The sequence below is a fragment of the Meleagris gallopavo genome, chromosome 7 (assembly GCF_905368555.1).
Source record: "Meleagris gallopavo chromosome 7, MGAL_WU_HG_1.1, whole genome shotgun sequence".
Taxonomy (NCBI): Eukaryota; Metazoa; Chordata; class Aves; order Galliformes; family Phasianidae; genus Meleagris; species Meleagris gallopavo.
In genome coordinates, this window is record NC_139410.1 from 17757581 (window position 1) to 17778959 (window position 21379).

The 21379-nt window shown below is 35.4% G+C and overlaps 1 protein-coding gene across 2 annotated transcripts in view; it reads right to left on the reverse strand.

Annotated features, from left to right (window-relative positions):
- Positions 1-21379, reverse strand: part of MYO3B (myosin IIIB) — a 196765-nt gene that overhangs the window by 66870 nt on the left and 108516 nt on the right. For both annotated transcript variants that reach the window (XM_085228887.1, XM_031554299.2), the window contains exons 26-28: positions 8864-8943; positions 4218-4295; positions 3033-3238 (exon numbers count right to left, since the gene is read on the reverse strand). In XM_085228887.1, the coding sequence (XP_085085013.1) occupies positions 3033-3238; positions 4218-4295; positions 8864-8943 (364 nt within the window). The remainder of the gene's footprint in view (positions 1-3032; positions 3239-4217; positions 4296-8863; positions 8944-21379) is intronic.

Consider the following 21379-nt stretch of genomic DNA (forward strand, 5'->3'; position numbering starts at 1 on the left):
GACCACAGAGCTCCACAGAAAAGGTGAAGACAGACTCGTGACAATGTGGGATGTGAAACACAGCAAATGGAGATGAACTGCTGAAAACTTGATAGGTTCAAAGTGTTTGCGAGGGTTGTAAATTAGATTTCACTACTTCAATTAAAGTAATCACTTTGTTTATACATGTGAAACACATGATTCTATCTTTGGCTACAGTACCATTGTATGAGTGAGTTACAATTAAGACCACTCCTCACCATCTGTTTTTTATCCCAATAAACTAAATTCCAGGTTTGCAACCTGTGAAATAATCTACTCTGCATGAAAACAGAAGATGGTGAAGAGTAACGTTACAAAGCTTTATCTTTTGTTTACCTCCCACCTGATAAACTCTGAATAGTTCTGTTCCCTGCCTTTGACTGTTTTGTCCTCATATTTCCTGCTAAGAGTTTACAAAACAGCATTATTGAACAGGCAGACAAGAAGCACACCTATTTGTTTAATAACATCAAGGGAGAAAAAGTGCTGGCTCATCTGTTTTGTTGTTAAGTTGTTCAAAAGGATCAAAATACCAATTAACTTGCTCGCTTAGAAAATCTTTGATATCCTCAGATTTACTGACATTTTGAAATTCTTGTTCATACTTGCCTAATGTCTTTTTGATTATGAACAAAGAAGTGCCAATCTGTTTAGCATTTGACCTGTTTTCTCAAACATTTTTATGTATTCAACTACTTAGTTCCTAAAAACACTTGACTCGTGGCTGTAAGTGGAAGAAAAATGTTTTCTGTTCCACTGATATCTTTTTTATACATTGTTCATTATTTTTTTCAAGAATATAATGGAATAGAATTTGTTTAAAAATGATGCATAAACTGAACAAAGGAGAAAGAATTGCCTGCCTCACTTTATATTCTGAACTCAGTCAGAAGCCTTCCTTCTATGCTGGTGGGCAAACTGCTAAATCACCTCCCCCAGGTCTCACATATTGTCTTTTCTGAATGAATTACACCAGATTGGACTTAAAACTTGGGGACTATCAAAAAAGATGTTAAACACAAATTGCCTGTAGGAATCTGTAGGAATGGAAAGCTACTTACCATTGCTTTTATTACCATTAATTTTCAGGATTGTACTCAGATTCCATGCATTTTTAAATGAGAAAAATCTATTGATAGGAAGAGGCCTAATTTCTTAATTTACATCAATTTCAGTGAAATTAATCTTTGTTCACTTATGTGCAGATAAAATTTCAGGCTCTTCGTGATGTTGCAAAACATGTAAGCGATCAGAAAAATTAATCTTTTTGTTCAACCTGCTTTAAAATTGTATGACCTTACTAAAATTAGTCACATAACACACAAATTAAAGGTGGAGGGAAATTGTGTCTGAAAATTAAATTGCTTTGATGGACAAATGAACATTTTAGTTATCCTTCCTGGGATACAAATCTCTTATGTATTTCTGTTACATATTCCTTTAGCATCCTAATATATTACAAATCAGAAAATTCAGTAATTTTTCAGAATGAATTGATTAAACTACAGTTTATTGGTCTACATCTGCCTGTGCAAGAACCACAGACACATGAATTCAAATGACTTATCTACAGACATGTACATTTTCTTAGTCTCTGGGTTTTTGGAAAGACCTATGGAACTCTGTCCTCTTTCTCAAAAACAGTCAGCTACTTCCATCTAGTATCATATGATTTTGATTTTGATTTTTTCAGTAGATTCATTAACTCTGTACTCTCTGGATCTCCAGTACAGGAGATAGCAATAGAGGGTCAATACAGCCATTTGCCAGTTGTTCCTACTTTTAAGGAACCAACCGCTTAAACGTGCTGCTTCTATTTCATTATTGAGTTATCACCCTACAGCCTTAGAAAAAAGTAAATAATACATAGAAAAATATTTTAGCTCTAAAGGAAGCCATATAAAGACTGTATAAACAGATAGTCATTATAAAGACAACTGCATTTCCTGAATCAGATTTGAAACTTCTTGATACACAGATCCTTTCAGTAATCAAACTAGTATATAGTAGCCATGATAAGGGTTCAGGTCAACAAATATCTGGTTGTAATTCATGGTGAATCCAAGACACATGACCATGGGGAAGCTGTTAGGAGGAATATTCTAGCTAGAGAACTTTTGTGCACACACAAATGTTTTTCTCCAGTTACACCTGCATTTTACATCTCTTCATTACTAGGCTAATGTCAGCGTACAGACATAAGCTATTGACATTCCTACTAACTAGTCTTGCTCCAGAGCAGAAATAGTTTTTACATTTGAATTTTCATACTTCCGGAGTTGATAAAAAAATAACGAAAGGTTGAGGGGGAAGAGAAAAAGGGATGAAAGGGTTGTAAAATGGGGAAAAGGAGAGGCAAACATTCTTACATGTTATGTCTCTACGTGGGAACTACCCTAGTATGATACAGATTTGAAATTATGCCTTACATTTTTTCAGTATGTCTTCTCTACACACTAAAGGATGTAATAAATCTAGTATGTTATTCACAAAAATATTTTAAACCAATTTTTACAATGCTATATGTTTGAAATCTGTATTGATGAAAAATTCTCTGGAATATTTCTAGTTTTTCTGATTTAATTAGTGTTTTCAAGCTTGAAATTAATACTCTTCTAAAACAGTTGCTCTTTTTTTTTTTTTAACAGTTCTTTTGTATCAGCTCTTTCTTAAGCATGTGGATCTTATTAAAATGAAGACTGACGTTCACTGACCTTTCAAATCCCTGTATTATCTGAGCATGATGCTTATTGCCACATGTTGCCTCTGCTGCAGAAATCATAGTGATGGTCTTGCTACTGAATACTAACTGCTTACTGCAATTCTCCCTCTCCTTCTCTTGACCACTCTTGTAGTTTTTATCTGATAGTTACTGCTTTTATTAGAATAACATAGACTGTACATGTACAAACCAATCTTTTTAGAACTTTTCATTCTGTAAGATACAGAAAGATACAATATATTTTGTTGAATAGTACTTGAAAATAACAGTCATGCTATTGAAATCTTACCTTTTCACAAACTCTTCAAAAAGGATGCGATGAGAATATCCTTTTTGACGTATTTTGACAGTTTCCAGAATTCCAGTGTATCGTAGCTGCAGTAGAACTCTCTCATGAGAAAATGTTAGTGCTTCTCGATCATCATTAGGTTTAATGCAGCGGATAAAGTGAGGTTGTCCAACAACCATTTTGGATAGAAGATCCATGAGTGAATACTAGTGAAGGAAAAAAAGAGATACAGAGACTTGTCTAAAAAAACTGCAACTCAATTATATAAGTAGGAAATATATTTTGTAAACAATATGGAATGATTGATTATACGTTAATTTGTCATGACAATGCTAATCGGTATTCAAGTTTTTATTTTTTTTCAGCTTATGGCTGAAATCCAGAATGTATTAAATGCTTTTAACTGTTAAACACAAATTATGATTCTAGTTCTACTTACCCTATTCTCTTCACCTCTCTTTATATTACCTTCTTGTAGTTTAAGAAAGCTCATATTGATATTATTAATTGAGAAGTGTCCCAACTATCACTCTGTTGTAGGCACATTTGATCAAACAGTTATCCCCAACAGGAGAATAAGCTTACTGTAAAACAAACAATCAGGTAAGAATCACAGAAAACCATGTAGATTGGGTTGAATGAAGCTACTGGTTTAGTACTTTGCCCACAGAGAGCACTGAATGTATCTGTATCATTTTAGGGACATTTCTGAGGAATCTTTTTGTCAGAATCACTGCTACAGACTGCATATTCTCCCAGGGTAATCCACTGAAGTGCCACATTATTGTAACTACTCAGAATGCTCTTAGCATTTAACCTGAATATTCCTGCTGAAACATGGGCCCATTACTTCTTGCCCTACCCAACCTGAACACTGAATACAGCTTATTTCATTGCATGAAAATATTTCTGCTTCATTCTTACCTCGTTATCCTACAGTCTGATCAGAATTTGCTGCAAGTACACTCAATCTCAATGCTGCATACAATTCCAAGCTGACTGGATCTGAGTGTGGTCAGTTGGTTGTAGGCTGCATTCAGACAGCAGATGAGTATTTTCAGACTCACTATCTATTTATTTTTTTAGTCTCTTACTTTCCTCTTTGATCTAACAACTCCACATATATTTCAGAAATATCTACTGTTCTTATATTCAGAATATTTATTTACAGTTTAACTGCTGTACCCTAAAATAGGAAGCCATAGTTTGTCGCTTCATGTTAGTTGTTTCCTCAGGGTGCCGCATAACCTCCATTGTGTCAACCTGGAAGACAAAACTCAGATGTTAGATCTGTTGCAGAAACACTGCACACCCACCCCATCTCATTCACAAGAGCTAGGCTTGATGTTTCTTCTGGTCATTCTCTCAGGTGATCACATTCCTAGCATCTTTGGAAAAGGTACACAATGAGCAGTCTGCCAGCCAGCAGTGAGTACTCTCATGAGTACTTTTCACTGTATAGTTGTTTGTGAGCTACATCATGGCTGACATAGGCAGCAGTATCACTTTTTTATTTCATGATATACCTTGAGAGAGGTCAAGCAGTAAGCACACCACATTAAAAAAACTGCATGTCATGTTTCCTTTTCTCTTTAAATTATGCCTCAATACATATTTCACCAAGAAAGCAGTAATGTTCTTACTCTGTTTAACATCTTGGTGCCCTCAGTCACTACACGAGGTACAGTCACTCACGAGGTGAGAGCAACTATTACATAAGGTAGCTAGTGACAGAGGATGGAAAAACACAGGCAATTTACAGATTCCTGCTTGGCCTTTGGAAATAGGGTGGACATTTACTTGACTTCAGTACTATCAGCTCCTGTCTAAATAGCTTGATATCCCAAACTCATTCACAAAACAAGAAACTATATTTCACCTGTGTCATCTATATATCAGACCACTGTTGATGCCTTCATTTACTAGATCTTCCTAGACTGACAGACTCTTCTGATCAGGTTAGGGGAAAATTTCACACTTTTTTTCATGGTAGTATGGTGTTAGGCCAATGGAGCAGCTGTCAAGATGCAATACCTTATGAAGCCTTCCTTACTTTTATCATCATTGCAATGAACTCCATTGGGTCTTATTTTCTATATAAAGTTACTATTTCTGTAATGACCTGGAAGAAAATTATATAAAAAAAACTGCCTTGTTTGGTTACGCATGGAAAAATGTTCTCACAACATAACAAGTGGCAAACAGAGTAGGTAACCACAGAACATGCAAGTCCTTTCCTATCTGCTGTTGTGTCTACTATAAATTACACTAAAATGCCATTTTGATGCCAAGAATTTCAGCAGTCTCACTCAGCTGAACTGCTGTTGCATCAAATACCACTTTTTCAGCATTTCTGTAGAGTTCACAAGAGTTATTTTTAGATAGTATACATGGACAGCAAACCCATTGCTTCTTGTATATTTTACTTATATTGTCAGTACAGCTGTTCTTATCAAAATGAAACCAGAATTTATGAATGAGTATAACCATGGTTATCAATCACAAGCAGATTGTGTTGCTGTATTGCAGCTCAACAAAATCAACCAGCATCCTGCATGCATGGGGCATTAGCAACATTTTAGCATTCACTTGCTTTGTGGCAGTTTACCATCTGCTCTGACCAGGTGGCATTTGTATAAACCAGATAATGCCATTGTCAGCACCTGTGCTACACCTCCTGGACTTTGCTCCATATGATCATTTCCAAAGCTCGCTGACTTAAAACCACTCTTCTGAACATTAACATAATTGCTGAAAGACTACAGTTTCAATAAAGTAACTGTCTCTCTTACCTTCAGGAGATATTTAGGAGACTGCATGAAAAATACAAAGGAAATGAAGCACTAAGTAGTAATAGACCAAGAAAATGGATTTTGTGTTGGAGAAGAAAGAGAAAAATTCTGAAGACAAGATTCAGAATACAGATGGTGCAAAGGGAGACAGATTTCCACAAGGAATTTCAGCATGATTTTGCAATCTCTGATGCTCTTAGCCCTAGGCGGGGTGTATGCATTATTATGCATGAAGAAAAAAAAAAGATGCAGTTGGACTTCAATTTTAAGACTATTAACAGAAAACTCTGTAATATATTGAAGGATAAAAGCTTCATCAGCACAGATAACATCAAACACCTTAAGAGGTCATGTGACAAATTAATAATCAATGACCTAAGCAGAATAGCAGACATGTCCATGGGGAAAATTTTGGGAACGTTTCAAAACCATCTTGGCAAGACAACTGTTGTTTGAGCTTTGGTATCTAAAGCTCTGGTAAAGGTCAGGAAGAAGACAACAACCTTACTAGTGAATACTGACAGTAAGCCCATAATAAATGGTAACATTTATTAGAATTGTCTGTTAGAAAACAGACAATCACAAAGAACACCAACAGCAAAAGCAAATTGTCTGAGGACTGTACTAAAGCCTAATTACCCATGAATTTGAGCTTCTAAATTCGATTCTTGGCTGTCTAGAAAAGCATAGACTCCAAATTAGAATTTTGTTGGAGTTTCAGTAGTCATGAACAGTTAGTCACAATTTAATAACCGCTGTCAAATGAAGGGTGAACTAATGCTCTACCTTTTGGGCAATACAATAACATTAGTATCCCCTTTTCACAGCTGCTTACTGTCACCAAACTGGTAGAATCTTATGATGCTTAAGACTGTGATTCTGTCAAATATGGTTTACTACAACCTGCTGGGTTCAAAAGGGGTTTTGTTTTGATTTTGTGGAGGGAAAGGAGTGGGCAAACAGATGGTCAAAAACATTTACAAGGAACGATGTAATACAACTTTTTTTTCCAGAAAAACAGGCTAAAACCAGTACTGTGAGATTCCTTTTTCTTTGGAGTTGTAAATTCAGATCTGTACAATCTGTAAGAACTAGGGTCAATTTCAAAATCTTATGGACGAGAGACATTTGAAGGTATTTTTTGATAGATTCTGAAGCTGGGGAGATTTTGCTGTAAGAATTTTAGAAGTTTTCTCTCTAGTTAACTTATAACATTGAGAGTATATGAAGTTAAGCAGATTTATGGGAGGGCAATAATCACACATACAGTAGACAATACATATCATAACTGATAGAACATGAGAATGTCATTATATCATTGTGTTTTAGATTACTAGCTGCTTCTTTAAAACTAAAATGAAAAATATTCCAGCTGTTATGTCACATTTTTACATGATAATAGTCATGGTGTACGATATACATTTATATGATTACAGCTGAAATGAAAAACAGTTGACCTTAAAAAGACAAACTGTTCCATCACTAAAAAAAGAAACTGCTTATAGTAGTTTTGAAACAGTATTACAAGAATAATTTATGGTATCATGTCACCTTATGAGGTCACTGCAAATTATCTTTTTCACATGTTGACCACATCTGCTGTTAGCATGGTATGAAATATGATAAAACCAATAAATACACTAAGCAAAAAAGCTCATAAATTAAAATATAAACAAATTTCCACACTTCAAAATACAATTATTATTCTTTTGGAATCATTTTATTAACTGTAAAATAGTAATTTAAAATATTTTTTCTTGAAGTTGTCATAATTTCATAAAAAAATTAATTAAACTGGTGGTTTTTTTCAGCTAAAAAATTGTAACAATTAATGTTTTCTGGATAGTGTTGCATGTATTATGGATGTATTTTAGTTCCTTCTCTAAAAATATGAAGGGCCTTAAACACTTCTTAGTACGACTGAATGTGTTTATCAAAGCTTTAAAAGAGAAGTGCTGTATTTTATTCCAGCTGAAGCAATAAAATGCATGTTTACAAAGCTTATGATGATATAGCTGGATGTGGAAGACAATGTTTGTATAATATAAAAAAAATTGTAAGGCCATAATCTGTCCTTCAGCACTGAAAGTGTTTAAATCAGGAAGGGAATAAATCTCTTGAATCCGAGTCTCTATTTACAGGTACAGTAAAAGATACAGATGTCTGGGTGACTCATAAGAATTACTGTATTTGAGTATGAGCTCCTTACGACAGGAGAGAGTATAAAGAAGAAATAGAATGCACAAAACATACAATTCTACAGACTTTTGAATAGCTGCTTTGATCAGATAGAACATTAAAAAAAATAAATTTGTTTGCTTTGAGGTAAAACAAAAAACAGCAACCAAGTGATCACATTTTAACAGGAATAACTGGAAGTCAGGAAGGAGCATAGATGTTATCAACTTGAGGTGCAAGAGTTTTCCTCACATATTAAAGTGAACTCAATTGGCTATTAACTACAATAAAAATCACCCTATCCTTTTGTAATTATGCCACATACCTTTTGGGTAAAATCAAAAAGTGTTTATATTCCATGGTTCTTTTTACTTTATAAAGAATAGCAGTTTTGCTGAGCGGTTCTTTTCTGGTTATTTGCCAGTTACAAAGGCCCCTTGGTTTTTGAACTTTAGGCTGAACAGAAGAGGAATGGATCACCGTTCTGTTTTGCCTTCTGTTTGGTTAAACACACTAACCAAATTTTAGCTAATTAAATCTCTTTTTAGGCCAAAAACTGCCAGAAGAAAGCCTTGAATCCACTGAAATCAAGAGAAATGTTGCCATCATTATAACTGAGATTTCATTACAAATGTTTAAAGATTAATCATTGTTAAATTGATTCTTCATTGGATTCCACAAGAAGGTCTTCAACAAAACTGAAAACAATGCTCCCAGCTAAGGTATCTTTATTTGTGATATTAAGACATACTCATTTGGTAAGAGCTTCACTATATACCTACATCAGCTAAGCATCATGCCCTTAGTCTCACTGTAATATTTTATGAGAAACTACCTATCTTCAAACAGAACATTACTAACCTTGATACGCCCAGCACTAAGCTGTGGAGGCAAAGACCTAGATGCTGCTGTCACTCTGGCTCTTGCCTGTGCCAAGTTACCTGTTCAAAAAGAAAGAAACGCATGCTATAAAAATTGTTCAATAATCTTATCTGAGAAAACATTATATGGTTAAAAAAAATCATACAACAGAAGTAAAAATAGCAGACCCTACTCCACTTCTTATACACCCTGCTCATTAAAAACCTTGCCTTGATGAGTGTGGGCATGACATGGAGTCTATGGTTGATTTAAAAGAGAAAAAATAGCCACCAGTAAGGTGGCACATTGCTGACCTCAACTACTGATCTGACGAAAACAAAAATAGCACAAAAGTGTACAGATCAGTCAGTTGTAATCAATTTCTCTGTGACTCTTTCAGAGATTTTAGAGAAAAAGGCAGCAGAAAGAATCTTCTTTCTACAAAAATCAGTGGATCCTTAAGTGTTTAGACATCATCTTAAGCTCACAAACTAAAGAAAGAGATGAGAAAATGATAAGATAGCATCTTTTCTTGACCTTTTGACATACAGCCTACTTAATCCCCAATCTTATTATCCCTTGGGGTTTTCAAAGACTGACTCAATTCCTCAGGCAAAAACACACTGGTGTCAACTGCAAAATGAGCGCCTTTTCTTTAGTTGTACAGTATGATATATCTTAAACTTTTTCCATCGTACTTGCAAAAGGTCAGTCATCATAAAATAGCTTTTCAAAATAAAGGCTCAGAGGAGAGAGGAAGTGATATGGGACTGTGCATATGCAAGACACTCTGTATATTTCAAAGTTTTAGCAAGTCTAGCACAAGATGTCCAAATGTTTTCTCTGGCTATATCTTCAGAGGCTAAACTGTGATTAATAGCATTGAAAGAACCCTTTGAAGCAGGATTGGTGACATCAAAGCCCTAATCCATGGGTGGCAGGATTTTTATAATGAGTGGGAAGCATTTTAACACATTTCAAAGGATTTACAGCATGAATAAACAATAGGCCTCTGCAGATGTACCACACACCTTTCAGAACCAGAACACATAAATAAGTGTCCATTTTAATTTAAATGTAAATAAAGCGTTAACACTTCTTTCAGATGCTAAGTGCCTCGTTTGCATCAACTCCAGTGTTTAGCTATTTGCTTCACAGAAAGCCAGTCACTCTAAACAGTCTTCAGTTTTGATAAACTATATATTACAGAACTAGTAGGGAAGCAGGACAGGAGAAAGAAAAAACAAGAGCACTTAATCGCTGGTAGTTTTTTTATACCAGAGAAGAGCACAAAGTGCACCTAACACTGAAGGGAACTTTTGCTCATCACTGCAAGATTGGGAAATACCAATCTGCTGGGAAGAGTTTGGAAGCCAACCTTCAGAAACACAGCAATGACATTCTTTCGAACAATTAAAACATTCTGTATTCATTTTCAAAAGTATTTACCTCTTAAGATGCTGGAATTGGGATTGACACAATGATGCAAAACTGCTATGTCATTTTCAGATTAAGAGTGTTGATACCTGACAGTCTAAATCACAGTGCAGAATAACAGGAATATCCATGATTTTGGAAAATGCTTTAAGGCTATAGTGTTCAGGTTAATGAGAACTACAATTCCATTCTGAAAATCTTGTGTATGTATACAAATATGCACGCTTATAAATACTTGTGTTTTGAAAATCTTATACATGGATACATACATTCATGGTATACAAGGTGTACACATCTCTCTGCGATTAAAATGAGGACTTTAATGTGGAAGTCATTGGTGAATTTATTTTTCTCCGTTCCAATTCTGATATTTTTATATGTTTGAAATTAGTCATTTTTGCCTTTTTATTATTACTAAAGCAGAAAGTCTGGAAAGGTTGTTTTTGGCTATGCATAGGACCAACAATTCAGGTCGTCTTTATGGTTGAAAGCATTGCACTGTAGAACTGATGACGCTATGTGTCTTAAAACAGCAGAGTTTGTTCGGAGAATTAACAAAACTGAATCAGATTGTTTGAAATGACAAACGTTAAAAAATTGTTGCATTTTTAACAAGTTACAAAATTCTAATAATTAAAATTTAGAATCAAAGTTTACTACACTCAGAGCTGACATTAGGTTAATTACTATCGATTACTAATATCTCCAAGCTCTCCCTGAGCTTTTCACGCTGAACTAAGACTATACTTCACATTTCTGATCTAGAAAAACGGGCAATTTTTTTAAATTAAGTATATTTCATGACTTCACACACTAGAAGGAAATGAAAAAAGTCAGTTCCTACTTAAAAATGAAATGCTCTATGTATCACAATTTTGCTCATTGGTTCATTCTTCCTTGGAGTCAGCCAGAACTACATATTTACGTCACATTCCCAACTGTACAAGTCCTGAGGCAGCTGACTACCAGTTTGACAGCAGTAGTTTTCAGAATTTGTTCAGATGTATTTATATAAAATCCATTATTATTTCCAGTGCCATAACAGGTGTTGAGAAAACAAAGTTCTGTTCTTTACAGACAGAACTGGCCTCAGCTACAAAAAAAAACAAAAACAAAACACTGCATATGTTCTTTGTTCTTTCAATTTTTACCTTTTTTTTTTCCCCCCTCAGTTTGCCATATTACTAGCTATTTCCATTACACATGAAAACAAAAACTGTTTGTAGAAAGTTTTTAGAGAGTTTTAGTTTTACTTTCATCTGAGCATCATCTCAATATCTTACTTGTGTTATTTGCTCCAGGGAAGAAGCTTCTCCAAAACAGAGTTCCTGGTTTTCTTAATGTTACTCAGAAATCTTCACCTAGTCTTCTGATATGAGCATGCTCTTACTGAATATTTCAGCTTGATATTTACTACTCAGACCATTAAATCAATTCAGAGAAATAAGTTGCCGTATAAGTAAAGTGTGAGGCCTATATGTGATGAATGAAACAACTGCTGAATCTTGTCTGGGAGATCTCCTATATATCTGATTTGGTAGTAAGTTACAGACAAGGCAGTGCTTAAGTGATCAGGACTGCTCTGCTTGGTTTGTAGTTTTTTTTCTATAGGTTTGGAAGTATTAGTTGTTTACCATGAACTACCACTTTTATTCTGGGTATGAACATGCATGCCAGCAATATTCTATTACCTGAGGGTTACGTTCAATATCCTATACATTTGCTAAGTACTACACTAGTATACATGGTACAGTCAAAGTACATAATAGTTTACCTTAGCACAACTACAGTTTACTACTGGGAAAAGCAAATTTCAATCAAAATCAAATGATTTGCTGTCTAATTTGCACTAATAATTTCATTTTTCTTCTTTGCAAAAGTAAAGACTAAGCTAAGAGTAAGACCAATATTCATTTATGGATTTTTATCTGTTCTTATTTCATATGTCAAATGATCTCCATTGGAGTTTGTTAACTACTCAATTGTAGCACAATTTGAAAGCCACAGAAAAAAAATGTTATCAGGTTTTTCTTTTCCAGATCAAGCATAAAATGATGTTTCAGTAAAAGTTCATCTTAACTAGTTCATGCTCAGGAAAATGACTACTTGCAACTTGCCCAACCTATAAAACTAAGAACAAACGTGGCTTGAAAATTAGTTTACATAATAAGAGATGTTTTACCCAGAATTAGAATGATGTTTATAGTCAGTAAACATTCAGAGTACCTGTCCCTGCACTTGATTTTTATTTAAAAGGTCATTTATTGTTTTACACACCAGAAATAGTAAAACGTTATTCCACTTTGTGAAGAACATCAGTATTTGAAGAACAAATGTTTTTAGATAGTATCATAGCCAGTTAAAAAAAAAAAGCTCCATGCAAGGTTAAGCTGGTTAAAGGTTAAAAGACTGCACTGTGCCTGTCAGAATTCTGGCTTTACACACATTGTATGATCAGCACTTCAGACAAAACACAAATGACAAGCTCATAGAGTTAAAAAAAATATTACCCATACTAGATACAATGCCAGAAAATGGACAAATTAAGAAACTTAAAACTCCCTCAAGATTTTCTGAGTTTTTGTTCAGTTTTTAACTGTTCTTATAAATATGTACGTGTTCAACTCTATTCACATGCATTTCCTTTTCAGTTTGGCTGGACTTCTTATCTGAACAATGAAGACTCCTACCTGCGTGTCTGCAGGAGACAAAGGTTTCTGGGATTGATTTGTGTCAGTAGGGGAATCAGCCAGCCCAAACATTTCTCTTTTTTTCTTGTCTGTATAATAAAGTTATGAGTGTCATTAGTGCTTCGTGAATTTTCAGTCATTAGAGTCTGTGAAAGGCTCCAAGAGCTTCCAACAGAAAGAAGCAGCAGTACAAAGTCAATCCAGTCACTGCTAAGCTCACTGTCTCTATGCTCAGCATAAACTTTGCCTTGAAACTGCAGAGGAAAACTCCTATTTCTTCAAATATATTCTCATTCCAGCTAGGTGAGAAAGACAGATGTCAAAGAACCATATCCCTTCCACTACACAAGCCCAAGCAGGAGAAGTTCTGAAAGTATGTCAAGCATTTACATAGCACAGAATGAAGATATGAGTTGCCTTTTTCAAGTTGGACTTTGGAAGCATTCTCTAGATTTTAGAAAAGACAAGTCTGTATTCATGGATTCTCTCCTGCATCCCTAGCACTTACTATGTGATTTGATAAAATTAGTGATTTCTCAAGACATTGACTTTCCACACCAATCAGGAGAAATTCACTCTCTGGATGGAGTTTCTAATGTTACTTAACATATGTTATTACTCCACTATTCTTAGGTGATGTTTTCTACAAGTAGTATCAAGCAAAAATTACTAATATTAGCACTGTAATTATAACTACATTTTCGTTATGCCTGCTATAGACCACTCCTCACTTCCAAAGTAAAAGCATGCCAGGTAAGAATTACTGTATGCTTTGATATAACTTCTAGTTCATGAAGTGCAAATGACTTACAGGGAGAGAGTCTAGTGACAATGTCACCTTATTGTACAAGCTTTACCATAGATACTACTATTACAGAGAGGGCACAGTACAAGCTCTTATCCTCATATATTTTATTAATTTCATTCCTGCTTCTGGTTCAGATAAAGAGGAGTTACTTGCAGATACAGTGTAATATGTTTGGAAATGCTACCATGCATTCATATTTCATTGACATTACTTCTAATTACTGGTAAGCACTTGCACTCCAGGAGAGGTACAGAATCAGACAATGTCTGACACACAGAGATTCTTCTCTGTCTTTCAATACATTTTATCTAGCCTAAGGAAGTTGACTGCTTATCTTCATAACGCATTTTCATCTCCGTAAGGCTACGCTTTTCTTGGCTTGCCTATAAGTGGATACATATAATTTTTTTTATTGGGTGCTAATTTGAATCTGGTCACTGACTACCAAGAGTATATTTTTGAGTTACAGAAGTGACTTAAGCTAATCTTGTGCAATAAAAAGCTAAGAATGCATTTTTCTATTATACTATATGTTTTACACAGGAATGTATTTATAAAAATACTATGCAATATATATTGATCACTACATACACACTACCACTGCTGCTTATTTTGAAAACAGAATTTCTTTACTTCCCATTTCAAACGATTAATTAAATAATAAGAAATGGTATTTCCAAAATTGGATCCATATTACAAAATAGAATCCAATAACCATGAAAACTTAGTAATAGGAAGGCCAGCCTAGGAATAATCTAATTAGAAGAAAAAAATATTCAATTTTTTTGACCATGATTGTTTGAAATGAAAAATCTATGCCATAGTAAACCAACAGTTTCTGATCACAAATCTCAAATCTCACTTCTAGCATGAAGTGGACATAGATCATGTTTATAGTTACTTGAAAACTTTACATTGCTAGACTCCCTACTGCATACACCGCAGACACTTCAGTGGTCACTTCTCACTTCAACAAGGCAGCCAGTGGTAAACACAACACTGTTTACTGCAGCAAATAAATCTGCTTGTAAGCATGATTCCTGTCTTGTTTAATGTTGTTTTAACACAGTAGGTTAGTAGGCTCCATGTAGAATGCAAGAGAATAAAGACATTCCTGACAGCAGCTGAGATGAAATGAAGGTCAAACTGCCTACTTGTATTCCACGATATGTAAATGTATGGTCTTCAGTAAGAAAGGTCTTCACTTTAACCCTTACCTAGTAAGCACCAAGAAAGAATAGATTATGGTATGCAATTAATTACTGGTAGTGACCAAGATGCTTTTAAAACACAACCTTGACTGTTAATAGCTACTTGAAGCAACTTGTCCAATTTTCCAGCTAAATTGCAGGTGTGCAGCCATCTACCCAATGGTGAGTATGTTCACTGAAATGCAGACATTTTCTGAAATATCACAGGCTTATATGTGATCATGCAAGCAAATCAAATGTGATCCTCAGACCATCACAGTCCCATGAAACAACTGCATTTATGGAGCAGAGAACATATGCTACCATTTGATTCTGTGATAAACATGTTTCCAGGTGCAGGGCACTGGAGGGACACATTTGGAAAAAATGATGGCAAAGAAAGAGCAGATTACGTGTTGGACAAACTATCTGGCCACATCCTGATGGACAAGGTTAGGTACCTCGGTCCAACCAAAGGACTAACAATGGAGTGATAAACAAAGTACAACTGAGAACTAACTGTCTGAAGCAGCAGTGAGACAAAACCAAAAGAATGAAAAACTGTTCAGAAAAAGCTTTTAGAAATTATGGTAAAAACAACACTGGACTTATCTACTGTCTGATGCCCGGCATTTTTAGTCAGGTCTGCAGCCTGAGTAGTTGGAGACCTGAATAACGGGCTGAGACTGACAGGCTGACTGTCCTCTAATGCCACAGCTTCAGGAGACTGAACAGATCAGGCTGCAAAGTCACTTATCTTTTTTATTATTTATACATTATTGGAAGATATCGATTATAATTTTTCAGGTATAATTCTTAGTAACTTCCATCCATTTCTCTGGCAGCATAAGATTTGATGCTGTTATATGTGATCAGATTGGGACAACAAACCTTGAAACCTTGGAGGAACAGCAGATAATTAAGAATCCTGCAGTAAAGCACCTAATCGCTAACAGGATGTTCACTGCTTCAGCACATTCCGAGATTCCTATAACCACTTCCACAATCCAGATTAGAAGGAAAAAATGGCAGTATATTTTCAGTGAAGATTGTAACATTGAAGAACATTCTCAATTTTTAGTGTTACGAAAAACCCCCAAACAAACAAAAAGAAAACACCCTTACTCTAATGATGTCTATGAAGACAAATTTATTTTTTCTTCTGCAGGAATCTGATAGAATATATGTTGTATTTATTGTTATTAATAGATAGCAATTCAGATCTGGTCTCCATCATTTTATGCATTTGACATCCTTTATTTTGTGTACTGTGTCCAGTTCTGAGCTCCCCAGTTCAAAAAAGATAGGGATCTCCTAGAAGGAATCCAACGGAGGGCCACAAAGATGATATAGGGACTGAAGCATCTCATGTATGAGGAAAGACTAAGTAACCTGGATCTGCTCAACTTGGGGAAAAGAAGACTGAAGAAGGATCTGATTAATGTTTACAAATATCTGAAGGGAGATGAGAGGCAAGTGGATGAGGCCAGGCTCTTCTTGGTGGTGCACAGCAATAGGACAAGGAGTAATGGCCTAAAACTTGAACACGTACTTTGTAATAAAGGACAAACCCACACAAAAACATTTTGGATATTCCAAACAGCGATGTTATCTGCATATTCCACAAATCTATCTGTTCTACAAAATCACTGGCAAATTTAAAAATAATCACTCTTACAAGGCTTGATTTTGGGAGCTACTGAATGCCAGTGATGAACCAAGTCTCTGACAGAGTCTGATGTTACAGAGCATAGTGCCTTTAGAAACTACCTAGCAAACTATTCATTAAAATAACTACTGCATAATGTTGTCTGAGTATTTCTCTATTTAAATTCTATATTTTAAATTCTATAGATGCTGCTCAGTGAGATCCTATAGCCTACTAATTAATATAAAAATCAGTAACATCTTGTATATAATACATCTGGATTCCTCCTCAATATTAAGATCAAAATATATTGATAAGTATATGACAAAGTGCTAAGATCATACTTAGTCACTACTATGAGATAGTTTTCATTGTAGAATTGAAAATTTTGTTTAGAAAATGAAAATAGAAAAGATGTTTCTTCTGAAAGAAAGGTAAAGAAAAATTCTTCTCAGTATTTGTACTACAAAGGATATCCTACAACGAATCACACCAATGAGCTCATCAAGTTCTGCTCTTAAAATCTGTCTACTTGTACTTTTTCGGAGGGTTCAAGTTGTAAGCACTTGGAGAAAAGAATCCACGTTATGTCTTATGCCCATTTTTTAGAACAATGTAATCTGTGAAGCAGCATATTAAAAAGATTGGAGTTCTGCTTGGGCAACATCCTTTACCAAACAGAAGCATGATAAACCTAACTCAACCTTCCCAGTTGTGGTGCTTTCATGTGCAATTCCAGTGATTCACTAACACTATTTATAGAGAGTTAGTCTCAACAGTAAATAATTGTTATGTCTTGGGTACAGTCTTAGCAGGACTGAGACGTTAACTTTCATCTGATAGATGGCTCTCTTTCTAGATGAGTTCCATTATTAGGGCTATCGTATGGCATGTTTGGGATCCTACTGCTTACAAGTCTTGTATCTGTGTACTGTATTTGCCCTGTGAAACAAAGCCTTAGGATGAGAAGAAATATATTGTACTGTAAAATGCTGAACTGAACAATGAAATAAAATGCAATCAAACTTTACCTCCATAGTTAAGCTATATTTAATTTAGTTTATACTGATGTCCCACATCTGCAATTCAGTAACGTTCACAATTGTTATGTTACACATCTGTGGTTGCACCAACACACTGGCAGCAAAGCAAAACCGATTAACTTTTATATGCCTTCAGCATATGGACCAGCCAGAAGTAGGAAAGCCTCTGTTCTGAGTGAAAATGTACAGCTTCCATTAACCTGATCCAAATTCTTAGAACATGTAAATTGATTCATCTGTAAGTAGTGAGACTATAATTACAATGGCTTTGTTTCCAATTAATTTGACTTAGACTGCCTGCAGTTACTTCCTAGAGGTGAAAATACTAACACAAAAGTGCCATTATAAGTAAAATTTACTGCAGGATAAATTTGCAAAATTAAGATGTATTCAAGACTTTCACTCTATTGTGATGTATGGAATTAAAAGAAAAAATCTGCTAAGCCCAGATGAAAACACACTGTATTTCAGTAAACAAGTCTGACTCGGACCAAACCAGAAGCCTCTCCACTACCTAGTACCAGAGGAAGTGCTTGTGTTAGGTAGGAGAGTGCAGTAACGGGCTCCATCAAAAACAACGTCAAAACCAGAAGATTGGCCAAGATTTCACCCTGTGCCCAGTAGTTTCCTTTCACCGAACTGAAATAGAAACTGACAAAGAATGGTGAAAAGCAATTCTTTGATGTGATTTTGCAAAAAGCCTAGTTCTTGTATGCTTTAGGGTGCATAAAGAAAGAATGGGAATAATATGTGCCAGGCTTTCTCAGCATGTAGTCTCTTTGCTTTTTTTTTTTTTTTTTAAATGGGATATACATTGTTTATCATTAATTTTTGTCTGATGGCTGTATGTAGGGCAGGAGACGCAGAAGCACAAAGAAAATAAACCAAAAATCAATACTGAAGAAAAGAAGCAACCTTTAAGCAGGTTAACTCTAATTAATTTATTTTTGAAAAAATTTTCCTCAAACTTTGATGAAGATTCTCCCATGTTAAAATATCCTAACTCTATGGTGAAGGTTTTGAAAACTTTCACTTTCAGTTCTCTAGCTCTCTTATTTAGGGACTTTGTGCAAGATGACCTTATTAATCTCGCATGATATATAAATTGTACACTCTGATTGTGTGAGCAATCAATGCTACTAAATGCGCCAGAGGTGATGCTGCTATAGCAGTACTGGTGCTCAGCTCAGTCTAATATACACAGCCAAGCCCAATCCCTACACAGCCTTAGAACTGTGACAGAAACGTTTCTGTTGTGACTCCATTCTGGGAGTAGAAGGCTGGAGTATTTTTCTTTTCCTCCCTCCAGGTGGCAACTCTCTCTCCATTCTCTCCATCAAGGATCTAAGGTAGAACAGAGTCACCGTGACAAAAGCTCTAAGGGTCCGTGAATTTTAGAGGGAAAAAAAAGTCTGCAGGGATTATGTTTCAAAAGTAGAGAATGATGTGCTACAACTTTTCTGAGAAGCCTGCACCTTCCTACCTCCCCACAGTCAGATCAGTTGGGGAATATAAAGTGAGCACAAAAACTGGAGGAGGAAGCTACAGTCACAAAGACCCTAGGGGGTTTAAAAACCTCAAGCACTCTAATGATATCAGCATTTAAACGTGATGCTGCAAAAATTCTGAAGTATCAGAATGGAGTCAAATGGTCTGACTCCTCACTACTACTGGTAGTGAATGTACCAGGGCTCTCCTTAATCTTTTCCGTTAAACCCACTTCTCTTTCAAGTGGACTCTTCTATAGGTTGCATGAATTCTTTCCTCTCTGATGCTTTAGCTGTGACAGCAATAAACCAACACTACAAACAGGAATGCCTTATAAATGGGAACATGCATATTCAACTGGAGTAGTGGCAGGCTTTTTTAAATGCTCTATTTCTCTTCATATTTGGAGTAAATTTCATTTTAGTTTTAGAATATACAGAATCCTCAGCACTAAAAAAACTGTGCATGTACAAAAAGTGACAAATCCAGCAGCAGTTGAAAGAATGGGAGGTTAAGAGTACGTTCATTCAGGTCCCTAGAAAATACAATCAGACTCCAAACTGCACTCAATGCACCTAATTTTCCACTGAAGGAAGAAAAAAACAAGCTGGGCAATCTATAAAACTAATCCCAGAATGTTTAAGTTCTGACATCTATATCACTAATTCTGCGCTCTTTTAACCATAAGTCGCTATTACAAATGTGCATTTAAAGCCCTGCTGTTAATTTTTGGCCTTTTAAACTACATAGTCTTCTACTGTGAAACAGAAGCATTTGTTAAGAGGGGATAAGTATGTTTGATAAATTACAGGGATTAATGTGATCTTAAATTAGTATAAGAACTTAGTCTTTTTAATATTTATTTTCTTGCAGCTGCTAAGTTTTTGACAGAGGAAGAAATGACAGTTATATAAATATACTTCAAACACAAGGTCTTCCCGGAGTGGGAAAGGCATCCTTTTGTTCTTACTGGTATTTAAGAACTACATTTCAGTATCTCGCAGACCCGCGCTAATAGTTTCAAATTCCCTCTTGCTTCTGAGATAGCACCACCTAGTGACTCTTACGCATATTGGAGAGAGCCGCTTGGCAAAAAACACGTATGCTGCAAATTCCAGAGCTAGTTGCAAGCAGATGTGAGAATGTGCTGTCACTCATCTTCAAACAAAACACCAGAGATACTGGCAGAAGGCTCACTTCAATTCAAGGTTACCTGGAGGGATGCAATATGGCTTCCATGTAAATTATTAACTTTTACATCAGTTAGTAATCTACAAAAAGCTGAAGAAAATTGTATCAAGATCATGAATCTTAATCTGTAGATTTCCTGGCTTTAGAAATGAAGTACATATTGAGTGGAGGGAATAAGGTTTAGAGGCAAGGGCAGAGCATAATGGGAAATTTACACAGTCACTATTCTTTTGTTTACAAAAAGCTTCTTTGTAGAAAGTTAAGTGAATAGCGTTACCTTTCTTCACTAATGCAGAGATGAAACAGCACTGCCAGTTATACCCTCTGCCTCAGCCAAATCTTTCATTTATCTTGCAAGCTGCCAAATCAAAACCTGGCAACAATCTGATTTTAGAACACAGAGGCCCCAAAACAGGATGTGGGTGCCAATTATATTAGACAGCTGGAAAAAATAGAGCAAAATCACAAAGACTTTCAAAAAAGAGAAATGAACTAGGAGATTTAAGTTACTCTTAAAGCATCATGCACAGGAACATATGCATAACGACTGACTTGAGAGAAATACAGATTCAACTTGTTTCTTGTACTCCACGGAAAGGTAAACTTCCTTTTATGGGAAGCAGAAACCACCCAATTCATTTAAATAGGAAATAAGGAAAAGAAGTGGTAACATGCCAACATGGTAAACATACATTGCTGCAGAGAGAAGTATTTCCTTCCTGAATCTTTTATGCGTGTTGGGTAAAATTCTCAGTGTAGTCCTGCTGTCACTGAAAGTACCTCTAGAAAGCCAGAGGCAAATAAGTTTGCATGAAATCAAACCTACAAAATTTACAATAATTGTGACTGATAACTGGGAGAAAATACCTAACCTTTTTCGTTCTGACAAGAGCTCTGTACAATTAATGAATATACCGATGTTATGGTATAGCAGTATACAATTAACAAATAAACAGATGTTAAGGTATAACAGAGAGCTTGGCTATGATGTTATTACATCAAAGCAGGAAACAGAAACGAT